The 11,883-nt window shown below is 34.1% G+C and overlaps 2 protein-coding genes across 2 annotated transcripts; one reads left to right on the top strand and one right to left on the bottom strand.

Annotated features, from left to right (window-relative positions):
- Positions 1-4,881: 4,881 nt before the first annotated feature.
- On the top strand, positions 4,882-6,281 carry LOC145034759 (uncharacterized). The gene is made up of 3 exons (XM_078983263.1): positions 4,882-4,987; positions 5,251-5,982; positions 6,083-6,281. The coding sequence occupies exons 1-3, from the start codon at positions 4,919-4,921 to the stop codon at positions 6,197-6,199; spliced, it is 918 nt and encodes a 305-aa protein (XP_078839389.1). The 5' UTR covers positions 4,882-4,918; the 3' UTR covers positions 6,200-6,281.
- LOC145034758 (beta-fructofuranosidase, insoluble isoenzyme CWINV3-like) lies at positions 6,187-10,515 on the bottom strand. Its single transcript, XM_078983262.1, has 7 exons — positions 10,333-10,515; positions 10,175-10,183; positions 7,544-8,403; positions 7,288-7,446; positions 6,960-7,201; positions 6,793-6,883; positions 6,187-6,701 (listed from the first exon to the last, which is right to left on the bottom strand). The coding sequence occupies exons 1-7, from the start codon at positions 10,406-10,408 to the stop codon at positions 6,510-6,512; spliced, it is 1,629 nt and encodes a 542-aa protein (XP_078839388.1). The 5' UTR covers positions 10,409-10,515; the 3' UTR covers positions 6,187-6,509.
- Between the last annotated feature and the right edge of the window lie 1,368 nt (positions 10,516-11,883).

Genomic DNA, 11,883 nt, shown 5'->3' with positions numbered 1-11,883 from the left:
AACTTCTCGAAACCAACACCTTGCTAAATTATTATTGATTTTAGGGTTACTATTCATTCATTAATTTGTCTATTTATTTATTTAATAAACGGTGTGTGACAAGGATGTTTGGATTAGTGATATTGGGAGGAATGAGCCATAGCATGTTGGAGGAGAGGGATGAGCGGGAGGAGAGCAAGATAAAAAGAGAAGTGTGTTTCGGTTTGAAGAATCCGTTGGAGGTTGAAACCAAAGAAGAAATTTGCAGAAGACAGGTTGTGTGACATCTGACTTGGGCGAGTTCGACTCCCTTCACATTGGGTTCAACGGCTTGAGCGGGAGGAGACAAACGATTCCGTCCTCCATAAAAGATTGTCTTTTAAGATTCATTTTGCTAGAAAACGATACAAGTTGTCTCATAAATGATTGACGTTCAAAATCACTACTAGGGTTAGAGTTCGTGTAGAGGTGTATTTGCGGATATTTATAATTTTTGGCTTTTATCCAGTTTATTGGTTTGTTTGTTCCTTCGGTACATCCAACAAAATGAGTTTTGTATATTAATTAGTGGCAATAGTTTACAATATGTTCCACTATAAATTACATTGATAAAGTTAGTTTGGAAGTTGTGACTAATTCCACAAGATGTAATAAATTTGTTATAATATTTTAGTTTGAAGGGCTCTCTTAAATCATGTATCGACCAAATTAAATTTGGTAAATTAGGGTGTTGAGTTAGACCGATAATGTGTCCCTTGTTCTATAATTATTTTAATAACATTGAGATTTGTTTATGAATTGTGATGTGTTGGCCGATGTTTAGTTGGTGGGATCAGTTTGTGGTTCCTATTATGGAGTCTACTAGAGATTTGAGCATGTATGTCGACGCTTTCACATTGACTACTGCAATATATTTGGTTTTAGATGTGGTATTTTTGACGTATTTGTGGATGATTTGAAATTTCAGCAATGCCGAGGTTTTCCGATCTCAAAAATACCAAAGGGTTTTGTAAATATAGTTTTTATATATATATTTTTTGTTAGTTTGCTTGGAGAGATTCCAAACTTAAAGTCAGTTTTGTTATACAGGCTAATATTAGTTATCATTTTCTTGTAATTTTCTTTGGTGGCTTGTTGTTCATTCCAGTGGCGGATCTAGAAAAATAAAATAGGGTATGCGGAAATCATAGACTGATTTTTCATTAATGTCATATTACACATACACCAAATCGTTTTTAGTTAAATAAAAACACTAGAAAACCATAGAACAAAAATAAAATTTTCAAAAATACGCTCAAAATTTATGAGCACATAAAGGTAGAATACAAGAAATGATAAAATCAAGGTTATTATGCATCGAAATCTTATTTATTATCATTTATACTTTACAAAATCTTATTTATTATCGAAAGGTCTTATATATGAAAGAAAAGAAATTAATAAATCTTTTTAGATAATAATTTTAAACTTCAAAGCCACAAAGTCAAAATTAAATTGTGACAGCATAAAACGTTACCTACATAAAAGATTTAAAAGAAAAAAAAATCCTACATTTTGTTCAAAATTTGGATAATAAAATACGCAACATTCAAAAGATATCTTAAAGTGATATGAAAGAATTTTTAAATACAAAGTTAACGGATAAGATATATATTTTATAGGCTCAAATCACTTTAAATTTTAATTAGGTTATTTTCTTGAAGTGAAAACTTGGTAGATGGGTTATTTCTAAATATGATGCAATTAAAAGTCTATCATTTCACAAAAGATCGACATATCCATAGCTTTGCCACGAAATCAAACTCGTGGGTATGCAAAGGTATGCACACATAACATGTAATACATAATTTATTTATTTTCTAAAAACCAACATATGTACGAAAAAAATTAAGGGTATGCATTTGCATACCCTTGTTATGAACTAGATCCGCCCATGGTTCATTCTATAAAATTTGGCCAAGCAAAAAACATTAAAGAATTTGATTTCATTTCATGTCACAAATTACTTTCGAATTTCAGTTAGTTTGAAATATAATTTCAAATTCAAATTTCTTAGGTTATGCGGAGTGGTTTGGATCAACACTTGACACACCTCACCTCCACTGCAACATGTTGAGTTAAACAAGCCTCTTTGTCAATATGTTGTCGAGCCTTTGCCTGACTTCTTTAACCAACCAATTATAAATGATAAAACTGTAAGATTGGTCCATTCATTTTATTTTTATTTTTATTTTTTAATTTTTGGTTGAAAAAAGCTTGAATTGATGGTTATACCATTTACTTTCTTTTTTATATATTTTTTTTAAAATTTCAAATACTATTTTAATTTAAAAATAAAAAGAAAATAAAATAATTATCTCCCAACTAACTCTCTCTCTCTCTCTCTCTCTCTCTCTCTCTCTCTTGGTGAGTTCGGGTTATTCATTTTCAAACAACAATGGTTAGCCTATCTCCTAACTAACTCTCTCTCTCTCTCCCTCTCTCTCTCTCTTGCTGAGTTCGGGTTATTCATTTTCAAACAACAATGGTTAGCCTAAAAGTTTCTGAAGTTGTTGGTGGATACGGGTTTCTGACGTGATTGGAAGTAGATTCAAGTCCCATTCTTTCTCCATCCCTTGAAATGTAAATTACATAATTTCCAATAGATCCAATCAACCATGATTTCACAATAACCAAATTGCTTAATTGTGAAACAAGATAGTCGAGAACGCCATATGATTTCCCATCAAGAAACAGTTTCAATTCTTTTAGATTGAGAATCACACCGAAGCTTATACAGGTGCCGACGTTGTCTCTTACCTCCTTCGACTTCAAATTCATCACATCTTCACTCAAATTCCTAACAAGAAACTCACGGACCTCCTTCTCCATGCTGATTACGTTTAATCCTTGTAATTCGGTAGGCAAGAAATCTGTTTTACCCATCTTTAAAGAATCTGTGAATCCAGCGAGGACATGGTCAACGGAAACTCCGGTTAGGTGTGGATTTCTTGAGGTTTTCTTGGCTAAGACTTGCCCATTTCTTTTGAAATCTTCTTCTCCTTGATCAACAACAAATAGAAAATTAAACCCGACTCAATTGGTATTCGAATCGGGTAGGTTATAAAGGAACAAAGGCGGAAACCTCATCATGGATTTCTGAACCCATAAACTGTTAGTGGAGGTAAGATTGAGATTTCAAACAATAGTGGTTACAGAGAAATCTCAAAACAATGTGATTCAAGAGAATGGTTAGATTGATGAAGACGAAGAGGATATTGGGAGCGAATTTGGAGATATAGGAAGTCTAAAAGAGTGGGATGAAGGATGAATGAGTTCATTTGGTCATGTGTGTTTGTGTGTGTGTGTGTGTGAGAGAGAGAGAGAGAGAGAGAGAAGAGCTCTTTTGTTTTGTAATTAATAAAATATAAAAATAAGTATTAAAAAATTATTAAAAAAAAATGTATAATCGTCTTTTCAAGTTATTTTGGACAAAAAACATAAAAAAACCTAGATTTTGGACTTCCTGTGCAAGTAGAAACATTTTTGAATTCTATCCAAAGTTTTTTGAATATCAAGGATAAATCTTACAGATTTATCAATTATATAGGTTATACATTCTAATTTATTTTTTCAATTTAAAAACTCTACTAACCACATCACTAAATGACAAAAAATTAAGTTGTGTGGCAAAAGTAAGATAAGGTCTACTTGACAATGTGTGTCAAACGTGGTGTTATCATTACTTCTTCTAACCTTAAAGACTAAAGTTATACAAATGATAGGCTAGTAGCCCGGACAATAAAAATTTATAAGTTCATGGGAATGGGGTAGAACGATTTTTTATGGCAAAACTTTAGGTACAACGTTTGATATGCAAAAACTAACAGTCAAAGTTGAAATGTAATTAAATATCAAGATGGAATAAGAAAAACGTAATATTTTATACATGACAATCAATCGAAGAATGAAATAGAAGAATTAAATAGAAATCAATTTAATTTTTCTAAAAGAATCCCATTTTTTTTACTATATTTAAATGAACCAACGTATTTTTCCAAAAAAAAAAAAAAAGTGATTCCTTCTTTTCATTCATCCTATAAGTATAAGAGTGTTTTCTTCATGGAATGAAGTGACAGCTTGCATCTTATTTTACCAAACAAATTCTTTAAAATAATAAAATAAGGTTTATTTTTCATATCTTAATTCATTAAAACTATAAAATGTTTTTTTTTTTTTCTTTAACAATCAAGATAAATTTCTTCATATGTCTATTCATAAGACTACCATTGACAATTTCATGAAACATACACACCCACAATTTGCCAAATGCAACATTCCTAGACAACACCATTCTTTGGTTTCATCACCTTAAAAAGACCACATCAAAACAGCCGGCCATCTGTACATATCTTTGTCGGCATCTTAACCTCCTCTATTTAACCCAACCAATAACGGAATCGTAGTTCAAGTGTTCAACTTACACATATCAACACAACCAACAAAACTAACATGAACAGTGGTGGCCGGAGGAAAATGAGTGCACCATTACCTAACTCTTCAAAAGACAGAGATGAAGACCTTGTTTTATTCCGGGAGATGCATAAACGCGATAAAGATCGAGTTGTTAGCCTTCTTCAACCCGTATCCGATGAATTTGAACCCAATGGTTAGTTATATTATCTATTTTTTCAAAGCGATTAGTACGATTAATATTGATATCATTTTTAACGTACAGGAAACTATCCAATCTATGGAATGGCATCCGTGAAGAAACCAGGATTTGGATTCCTTGGAGAAACCGAGAAAAACGACTACGACTGGTATAACTCCTTTTTTTTTTTTTACCATCTTTTGCGTATATAACAACTTCAAATTTTATATAAAAAAGAGTAATTGTTGTGCTTTTTAACAAAGGTTGAAGACACCACCCGCAACACCTCTCTTTCCATCTCTCGAGATGGATACAAAAAACGGGCATGAACTAGTCGTTCAACGTGAATTGCCCATAATCCAGCCACTTTCACGGGTATGTTCGGTTTTCATTTTATATTTTTAATTTTTAATTTCATTTTATATTTTAACATAGATAGCGATAATGATGTCACTTCGGATAAAATTGATTTGTTTCTTATCTAGATGGAATAAACCGTTAAAGAAAACTAAATTACAATTTTACCTTTACATTTCAAAAACAAATGCAGTACTTTTACTCGTCAAACCCTTGAAGTAAAAAGGTAAAAAGAAACTGAATCTAGCTAAATAACTCGGCCTAACACTAAATAACCACAGTTTGCAGTTAAACCAGACGAGAAGGAAACAAAGCAAACAGGCAATGGAGAAGGAAGGGCGAAAATTACAAACCCTAAACCAAGGATTCCAGCGAGATCGGTAACTCCTAGCGGTAGGTCAACCGGTTTGTTCACTGATCAGAAAAAGAACATAAAAACAGCTCCGATCCCGGTAATCACCGGTGTAAACAAGATTACTGATATCACTAACAAGTCTAATACCACTTCATCCATGTCAAATCAATCGAAAAGCATAACAAATTCGTCACCAAGAACCTCACAGAAAACTCGAGGGGTTTCGCCTCTTGTAACATCGAGGATTCCGGCACGGATTTCTGGTTTTTCAGATGAGACACCGGCTAATTTAAGGACAGATCGGTCCACTTCTGCTTCAAGAGGACGACCTGTTAACACTCCCGTGGCTGCTCCTCAGAAGCCGGAGGTTTTGAGTATGAGAGGGAGAAGACAGTCGTGTTCACCGAGTGTTATGAGAGGTCGGAAAGTGGCGCCAACTAATGAAGAAAGTGTGAACACCATGGCTGTTCAAAAGGGTAGCAATAGAATGTTTCAAACGGGAAATGGGGGACAATTTCTTGGAAGTAGGATGGTGGACAAGATTATGAATGCGAGAAAGTCAAGTGTTGAAGAGAAGGAAACGAGGATGAAACTCAATGGTTCGATTAATGAAGGATCTGGTTATGGAAGGATAATGGCGAAGAGTTCATTAGATATGGTATAGATATGTTTTGCTTTTGTTCTTAATTAATTTATATATACTTTAATTGGAGTTTGACTTAAAATGTTTGACACTTTGACTTTTTTATGACTTGTAGGAGACTAAGCGGGATTCAGTTCACTCCCGTCAAGTTGGAATATTATCGGGAAGAAAATCTATGTCCACGACCTATGCTCCTACTTCAAGGTCAAATGGGGGAAATTATAAAATGTGATCCATGCATGTAAAACAGTAAAATTCGAGTATTTGTATTCTACAGTTGACAAATGATATATAAACGGACTTAACTGATTTATTTTGATAACAGATCGGAGCAAGATCCATGAAAACATACGATAACTTGTACTAAATTTGTAGGTTTTGCTGTTACGAATTTGCAGTGGCATTCAAATTCTCACCATGGAGTCTTATTATCATGTCATAAATACTCAAATCCTCTAGGCAGATTAGCTTGCTTCCAAATTATTAAAACCACCTTCATGTACGTGTGCATCTTCTTTAGATATTCGATCTGTACATGCAGCTTAGGGTTTTTCAACGTTCAATCGAGCATTCTTCAAACTCCATGCACTCAGCTCAGAGATCACCACACTTTCAGTTCCATAGTTGAAGACGAAAAGTCGAGCTTCTTCTCCGATGGCTAATGTCGGGTAAACCCTAGCTGTGATGCAAGTCTTTCCTCCTCCTCCAAAGCTTTCAACGATCGAGTGATCTATCTGTAGAAATCCAAGATCAAACAATTAAACTACATTACACCTCACATAGAAAAACATATATAACAAAAACAAATCAAGCAGATTTACAAACCAAGGTTCTGAGTGAAATTTCATCTTGTTGAGGATCTACGTCCAGAAATGCTCCATATGTCGTTTTGTCAATCCCGTCCTTGGTGGAAGACCTGGGATTTGTAGGTTTGGAATGTAATTCGTTAGTAATTGAATAGCATAGAGATAATTCAATCGTGGAATACCTACCGGCTTTGATCACTGCACATTACCACGACATATCGTCCGTTTTTTTGAAAAACCCTAAAAAAGACTGCAGTTTTTTCGGCCAAGTCGTTGGAAGCCAAAGCCAACAGCCCAAAGGGTCCAAATTTGCCTTTCTTTGATGCATCATTTTCGCTGCAGATAAGCTGTGGATCATCAACCCAACTCGCGTCCATTTCTTCAGCGTCTTCTAAATTAGCCAGTTTGAATGAAATCTTCACATCAGCCTTTCAAATAATTAACCAATTGTTAGCCCAAATTAAAGAATCCTAAATGGAATTCAAGTAAAGTTAATTAGACTTATATGGCTTACCTGAGAAGCAGTGATACCCTGAATTTCATGTAATGAACCACCTTCAAGTTTTTTGTTTTGAAAACTAACTTTGTTTTCATGTAGCATCTCGATTTCCTCGATAGGCCATTGTAGGAGCTGCTTCTGGTTTTTGTCGAGCCAAATACTCCTCGGAAACGCCTGTATTTTATAAGTGAATTGATTATTATCTTATAGCATGTGTACGTATAATAAGAAGATGAAATTAATTGAAATCAATCTTCGATCGATCGATTACTTGAACTCCGGACCATCCTTTAGCGATAACATCAGCTTCAGAATCAGTCTCGTTCACCCAAGCAGTCATGATCCTTCGGTTTTTCACAGGATCGAAAAACGATTTGGAAGCGTAGTAAATCCCGTAATCAAGCCTCAAAGTAGTAGTTGTTAATTCGTCTTCAGGAACAAATTGTTCTTTCTCTGGACTGTATTCCCCGATCAAGTAGCAGTCTTTTCCATGATCTTGTATTCCCAGTTTCAACACATGCTTTACCCGGTTGGTAGGGTTGATGACAGATGCATCCACACCATTTGTGCTATCAACCCACACAGGAAAGAAATCAGGACATTCCCACATTCCGGTCCCAGAAACTTTATGTAATGGCGAATCGGATTTAGTCCAATTAACAAAGTCGTCAGATTGGTAAAGAAACGCGATTCCGGTCTTATCTCTCTGACTTCCGACAAGTAATCTCCATTTCCCGTCTTCTGCAAGCCAGACGGTGGTCGGGTCTCTGAAATCATCCGGTTGAATCTCTTCCGGCAGGCTGATGATTGGATTAGCGGTGTGCTTGACCCATTCTCTGAGATAGGGATCTGATAAGTCCTTGGGGAAGGCCAAGTTCTGGACTTGGCGGTTTTCAGTGTCAATTCCGGTGTATAACATAATAGGTTTTCCCCCGGGGATGACGGAAGCAGAACCAGACAAGCAACCATTAATGTCGAAAGGTTCGGATGGAGCAAAGGCCGGGTCTAGATGGATCCAGTTGATTAAGTCGTGTGATACGGAATGTGCCCAATGCATTCGTAAATTGAAGAGTGGGCCAAAAGGGTTATATTGATAGAACATATGGTATACTCCATTGTAGCACATTGGCCCTGGATACATATATATGGATCTGCAGTTAGAATTTATAAATATATGCATTCTAAGTTAGCTGCCTACAAATTTGGTGATTGACCAATGAATTTTGTTAGAGTTCATTACTTAACTTTTTGAATAGGAATATACTATTTTGAAAAGATATTTACCATTTCATTGTGGTTTAAGGTTAGAAGGTATGTGGGAATTAAAAGACTTTTTATGTCTTCTAAAAGAGGACATATTAATATTTTTAGGACTAAGGTATTTTAGAAAACGAATAATTTTCGGTAAAGATATTTGGTTTATTTGTAGTCAAAAAGAGCTCAATAAGAGCTTTTAACCAAACAATAATACCACTTGGTAGATTATTTTTTATATTATATATCTTGATGAAAAAAATGATCTTGAGTTAGAATAAAAAATCAAGTAACAATTATAGAGAAAATTTGTGAAATGACCATAAAGAGGGGGGTGTTGGAGAAAAATGACCAAAATTTTTTGTTTATCGGAAAACGACCAAGACTTCTGCAGAAAGAAGCTCTACGGAAGTCTTTATCTTCTGAGGAATGGATTTGGCTATGAGGAAAGACATGTCATGGGGAAAAAATCCATGGTTCCGCAGAGGTTGCATCGGTTCCGTAGAGATGCCCCCTGCGGATATGTTCATCAGAGGTAATCATCTGAGGATTTGTTCTTTGCTGAAAAATAATTGAAAACGATCGAAATCGATCATTGTGACAGTCGGAAACTTCATCATCTTCCCTAAAAACCCTATTTTATAAATCGACTTAGAAATTGGTTTAGAAACGTAGTTTTATAGTTTACATTGTTATTTTGAATCAATGATATGTGCTAAATGTTGATAACTCGTTAGATTTAGAAGAAAACACATTTGAAATCATTATTAGGCCATTTTTCAGTGAAGAACATTTCCTCAGCGGAGTACATCTGAAAAACAGATCCGAAAAGACCATCTCTACGGAACCAATGCACCATCTTTGGAACCATGAGTTTTTTTTTTGTCTTTTTCCCATGACACGTCATTTCCTTAAAGCTAAATTCATTCCTCGAAAGATAAGGACTTCCGCATGACTCATTTCTACGGAAGTCATGGTCATTTTCCAAAAAACAAAAATTCTTGGCCATTTTTCTCAAACATCATTTTCTTTTCGGTCATTTCACAATTTTTCTCAAGAATATATATATATATATATATATATATATATATATATATATATATATATATATATATATATATATATATATATATATATATATATATATAGTTTATGTTGGGTTGGAAATCCTTATCGGTAAGTAAGAAAGACTAAATAGAAACGATGAGAATCAAAAGACGATGAGAGAAGGCAATGTGCGGGTGAGATCTACAATGTTATAATTAATCATTGTCAAGTAAATGTTTTTTTACCTGCTAGTCAATAGGTAAATATGTTTTAACGTTTTACCAAATACCAGTTTCTTTACTTTAAGTAGAAAAAAGTACATAATCTTTTACACGACAAAACAAGTGATTTTGGACGGGAACGTAGAGGAAGTTGATATATTTTATGGAAATTAAGATTTGATGCTAATTTATTTCCACGACTTTATTTCAATAAATATGGAAAGACATGGGAAGCAAAGAAAGAAAGTAATCTATAAGCCTTTTTAATTAAGAACAAGTACATTGAACATTTGATTTACAACATAACAATTAACAAGTATAAAAAAAACAATCTAAATTAGGAAACAAAAAGTCAAAAAGTAGGTGTTGATAATGCTTACCATTAGGATCTGTGCCATGCAATCAGTCATATGCCATGTTCGTCATAACAGATCAACAAAACCATTAATGCGATATTAGAACATATACACGAGGAAAGTCAAACTTGAAGAAAAATAAGATTAAGAAAAGTCAAAATTATATATAAAGAAAATCTCACCGTTCATCCAGTTTTGCGGAGGCTGGAAGTGAAACGCCGTCCTATAGGGCTGCTCAGCAAGAAGAGATTCCGACATGATTAACACTGCTGGGATTGGATAGGATACCAGAAATATTAGGAAGAAGAATGAAGCAAATTGGGGGATTATATGATTACCTCTTTGGGTCTTCCATTATAATATAAACAATTTCCTTATCCTTCTGTTTTTTTGTTTGATTAGTTTACAATAATAAATAATTTATGTTTTAGTATCACTAAAACTTAACTCACCAAAACCTATTTCTTAAAAAAGTTGATGTACTATATAATAAAAACTCATGGTGGGTGGATTCATTGATTTTGAAAACCGTATGCGAAGAGTGAAAATAGGCTCCTAAAATTTCAGGTTAGCTACATATTAGCAATGGATTAACAGCGAGTTAGTGACAAATTAGCAATTGGCCACGATTACAGATGGATTAACGACATATTAAATTTCCGGACCCTTTCGTGACACGAGCCATGTGCGACACCTGGCACATGCTCATTGTCCCACTTGCAAAAACTAATAGTACCCAAAATATCTTGTTTTATAATATGATAAAAATATACTGAGTCAAAAAAAATAATCATGAATACAATGGTTTTTATTTTAAACAAATAGCTTATCATCCAAAAGTTACTTCAAATTAAATTTGAAAGTTGTTATTTTAGCTTATCATCCAAAAGTTACTTCAAATTAAATTTGAAAGTTGTTATTTTATATGCTATATGTTATTTTACATCAACTGGGAATCTCAAGTCTAATAACAAATCGGTTGGCGTACACGTACTTAAAAAGTTTAAAACATTATTTTCATGACTACGAGAGATCTGTATGGGCTTTAAAGATCTTACTGATTTGTCGTGACCTCAACAGTTGGTACGAATAATTCTAATACTTTATGTTTTCTTTCTTTTTAATGACTTCTTTTCGGATATTATATATTGACCATAGCATAAGGAATTTAATATTCTGACTTTGCATCTGGCCCTTTAGGTGATTGTAATTTACTATGGATAAATTTGTTATTATATCGTCACTCCGTTTTAAATTTGATGCGTCAATACGTGAATGATGTGTATGCATTGATATTTTTTTTTATGTACATAACCTCTTTTTTTTTTTTTTTTTTTTTTTTTAAAAGGCAAATCTAATTTATTCATAAACTACAAACTACACATGGAAGAGGCTGCTCTGTGTTTTGATAAAGGGTTACGTGAGTCGATTGAAGATATTGTGGTTTGTGAGGGTCCGTTCTTTGGAGACCTTCAATGGCGACTGGCTTCATCAATTAAATTTGGTGGTTTGGGCTATACTCAACAGTAGAGGCTTCCTCATATGCTTTTGTTGCCTCACAAGCTCAATCGTGGGTGTTACAAGACCACATTTTACGAAATAGCGGCATATGTGGTATGGATTCATATTATGTTTGTGCTTTGGTTTGTCTTCATGATATGATTCCGGACTTTGACTTTAGCGGTTTCACTAATAAGGACATCGCCCCTCCAAAAGCCCAACATTCATTGGCG

Source organism: Lactuca saligna, chromosome 3 (genome assembly GCF_052625555.1).
Source record: "Lactuca saligna cultivar CGN05327 chromosome 3, ASM5262555v1, whole genome shotgun sequence".
NCBI lineage: Eukaryota > Viridiplantae > Streptophyta > Magnoliopsida > Asterales > Asteraceae > Lactuca > Lactuca saligna.
The sequence above is the reverse complement of the archived record's forward strand: the minus strand, read 5'-3'. Positions and strand labels throughout refer to the sequence as shown.